The following is a 3,083-nucleotide window of genomic DNA, read 5'->3' on the forward strand; positions in this document are numbered from 1 at the left end:
ACAGCTACGTAAGTACTTACATTGTGCTACCCTACAGCTACGTAAGTGCTGGCAGTTGTCGACCGGGGGGCGGAGGTTAGGATGCCTTAGAGAAGTGTAGTGCTACATCTGTAGCATCTTAGCTAATGCGTCTATGCTGCAATACAGACTCACAGAATATGAGTGCTTGTTATTAAAAATGCTCTGCTATATTTGGTTTCTCTGGTTGGCTTGCTGCTGTTGTTGTTGCTTGTTTATTTTTTGGTTGACTAGCCATCTTTCCTATGTATTTCCTAAATAAATTAGAATATGTTAGCAAATGTCTTTCTTACCTGAAGCATGTTGTCTTTTTTCCCCATTTTTTCTTGTAGTATACCAGAATGCTTAATTTACATGTTAAAAATCACAAAATCTTTGGGGGGGTGGGCGCATTTGACCCCCCAGGCGATAGGTTTATTACCTTTTTAATCCGTTGTGAGTTTGCAGGTATGAAGTAAATTTGGTGACATAGAATCCTTATTTCTACCTGCTGACAAAATATGATACAGCAATATAAATAAAGGCTGAATGAATACAGAAATATATAGCAATGGCCCAGACAAGGAAAGACCTTGCATAACATTTGACCTTGATTTGTGATATTGACCTTTGAGCTGGAGTGCTGAAGTGTGCTTGATACTTCTTCTAGTGATGATGCATATGTGTATGAAGTTTAGTTAAATTTTCTTGAGCGGATCTGAAGTTATGGGCATGACAAGAGAAAGTTTATTGATAGATGTTAACATAAAACGCTGCCTTCATTAAGCACTGAACAATGTGACTTTATACAAGTACTTGTGTCAGTGGTTTTTTTTTCTGTTGTAGGATGAATTTAGCTTGAGATAAAAAAAAAAAGAGTCTAATTCAACCTTGTACACTTATTGTACAGACACCAAAGCAGGAAACAGCCACTTTATTGAATCTATTCTCTCATCACTACAGCGTACAGTCACAGACGTAATATGCAACCGAGTCATTGAGAGGACTGGTACTGCGAAGAGTTGCAGATGAGTGGAAGCCACCGTTCGGAGCGAAGAAGCTCAGATTCAAGGCTTTAGGCAGGCTTCTTTTTAATCACCATGGAAACTGCTGAACATTCCAGCACTCCGGTCCAGATGTGAGCATCCAGCGTTCGCGGGGCCACGTTCCAGAAAGGAACGTGGGCTGAGATGGATTCAGAGCTCCTGCGGGAGGTCGGCCTTTGCCCGTACTTGCTTCTTTCTCATCTGCTTTCTGCGTCTCGTAAAATCGAAAGGAAATCTCACACGACTCGCCCTATCTGTCCACGCTGGTCTCTGCCAGCCGGTTGTTCATGATGCCCAGGGCGCCCACACCTCCTGAGAAACCGTTCTGATGGGAGCCGGAGCTGGCCTGGCGCGGGTGCCCGATGGCCATCTCAGAGAGCTGCTTCTGCATTATAGCCAAGTTCACCTAATGGAAAAAGCACACACAAAAGGAAATGTTGGGTATTTAGAGGCAGAAAAAGAATCCATCTTGTGAAGCCTGCAAGAACAGATGGAAAAGAAGTGTTTGGTGGCTGGCACGTCCCAGTGTCACAGATGTAATAAAAAGGCTACCAGATGAGATTTTCCTCCTTTTTTCCATGTCAAAATTTAACAAAATGTCATAAAAACTCAAAGCTGACAACTATTTAAAAGTCGTGACTAGTAGAATCCTGGTTCGACTCTCCCACACACCATTTTCCAGTCGGCAAAGCAATTTGTAGAAAACAAAGTAACGGATGTTGTTGTTTTTTTAACGTTCAATTATGTGGAATCGAAGCTAGATGAGAAAAAAATACTTGGACCTTGTGTTCCACCTGACATTTACTTAAAAAAAAAAAAAACAATAACCGTTTAACCAATTTGTACAGATCATCATGCTTTTTTAGGCAGAAAGTGATAAACCCTGGTGAGTGAGGACCAGAGATCATCTGCAGTCTCCGTCAAATTATAACTGTTTGACTGTTTCTTTGGTTTATTGCAGAGTTCTAAGAGTTTATTGTTGTGACCCAAACAGACCCAGCATGCATTTAGCTGACTCATCAAATGTTACACTCTGTATAGACAGTAAATTATTGATGGACAAGTCTGGAGCCTTCTGACTGTGTGGAATTAGACTCCTTCTTCCTCTTCTTCTTCATTCGGCTCTTTTCTCTTCAGGGTTCTCCACAGCGAGTCATCCTCCTCCATCTCACTCTGTCCTCTGCATCCTATGTCCTCACTCCAACTACCTCCATGTCCTCTCTAACTTCATCCATATATCTCCTCTTTGTCTTTTTCCTGGGAGCTACATTTCTAACGTCCTTCTACCAATATACCCACGGTCCCTCCTCTGGACATGTCCAAACCATCTCAGTCTGGTCTCTCTAACTTTGTCTCCCAGTTCAACCTGTGCTGTACCTCTGATGATCTCATTCCTAATCTTATCCATTCTTGTCACTCCTAAGGAGAACCTCAACATCTTCATTTCTGACACTTCCAGTTCTTTCTCATGTTTTTTTGTCCATGTCTCTGTCTCCAGACTATACACCATAGCTGGTCTCACCACTGTCTTGTAAACTTTTCATTTGACCTTTGCTGACACCCTTTTGTCACAAATTGCTCCTGAAACTTTTTTTCCGTCCACTCCATCCTGCCTGGACTCTCTTTTTCACCTCCTTACCACAATCCCCATTTTCCTGGACAGTGGACTCCAAGTACTTGAAGTCCTGCTTCTTGTAGCCTCACTGTTCCACCAGCCTCCCTCTCATTCACACATGCACTCTGCCTTACTATGACTGACTTTCATTCCTCTTTCAAGTGCATACCTCGAGATTAGAATTGAATTCAAAATCTTACTTATAACCTATAAACCTCTCAACAACCTAGCTCCATCTTATATTACAGATCTTATTGTTCCATATTTTCCTAACAGAACACTTCACTCTCAGACTGCAGGCTTACTTGTGGTTCCTAGAGTTTCCAAAAACAGAATGGGAGGAAGATCTTTCAGTTATCAGGCTCCTCTCGTGTACCTGACCTACACTTGGACCTACACCTGGACCTACACCTGGACCTACACTT

The 3,083-nt window shown here is 42.2% G+C and overlaps 2 protein-coding genes across 3 annotated transcripts in view; one reads left to right on the plus strand and one right to left on the minus strand.

Moving 5' to 3' along the window:
* brms1lb (BRMS1 like transcriptional repressor b) overlaps window positions 1-3,083 on the plus strand; it is a 340,636-nt gene that overhangs the window by 144,525 nt on the left and 193,028 nt on the right. The gene's annotated exons all lie outside the window — the stretch shown is intronic.
* Window positions 1,256-3,083, minus strand: part of kcnk13b (potassium channel, subfamily K, member 13b) — a 12,733-nt gene continuing 10,905 nt past the window's right edge. The window contains exon 3 of the mRNA XM_037685728.1: window positions 1,256-1,449. Within this exon, the coding sequence (XP_037541656.1) occupies window positions 1,294-1,449 (156 nt within the window). The 3' untranslated portion in view covers window positions 1,256-1,293. The remainder of the gene's footprint in view (window positions 1,450-3,083) is intronic.

Source organism: Nematolebias whitei, chromosome 12, assembly GCF_014905685.2.
Source record: "Nematolebias whitei isolate Nwh7 chromosome 12, NemWhi1, whole genome shotgun sequence".
Lineage (NCBI taxonomy): Eukaryota > Metazoa > Chordata > Actinopteri > Cyprinodontiformes > Rivulidae > Nematolebias > Nematolebias whitei.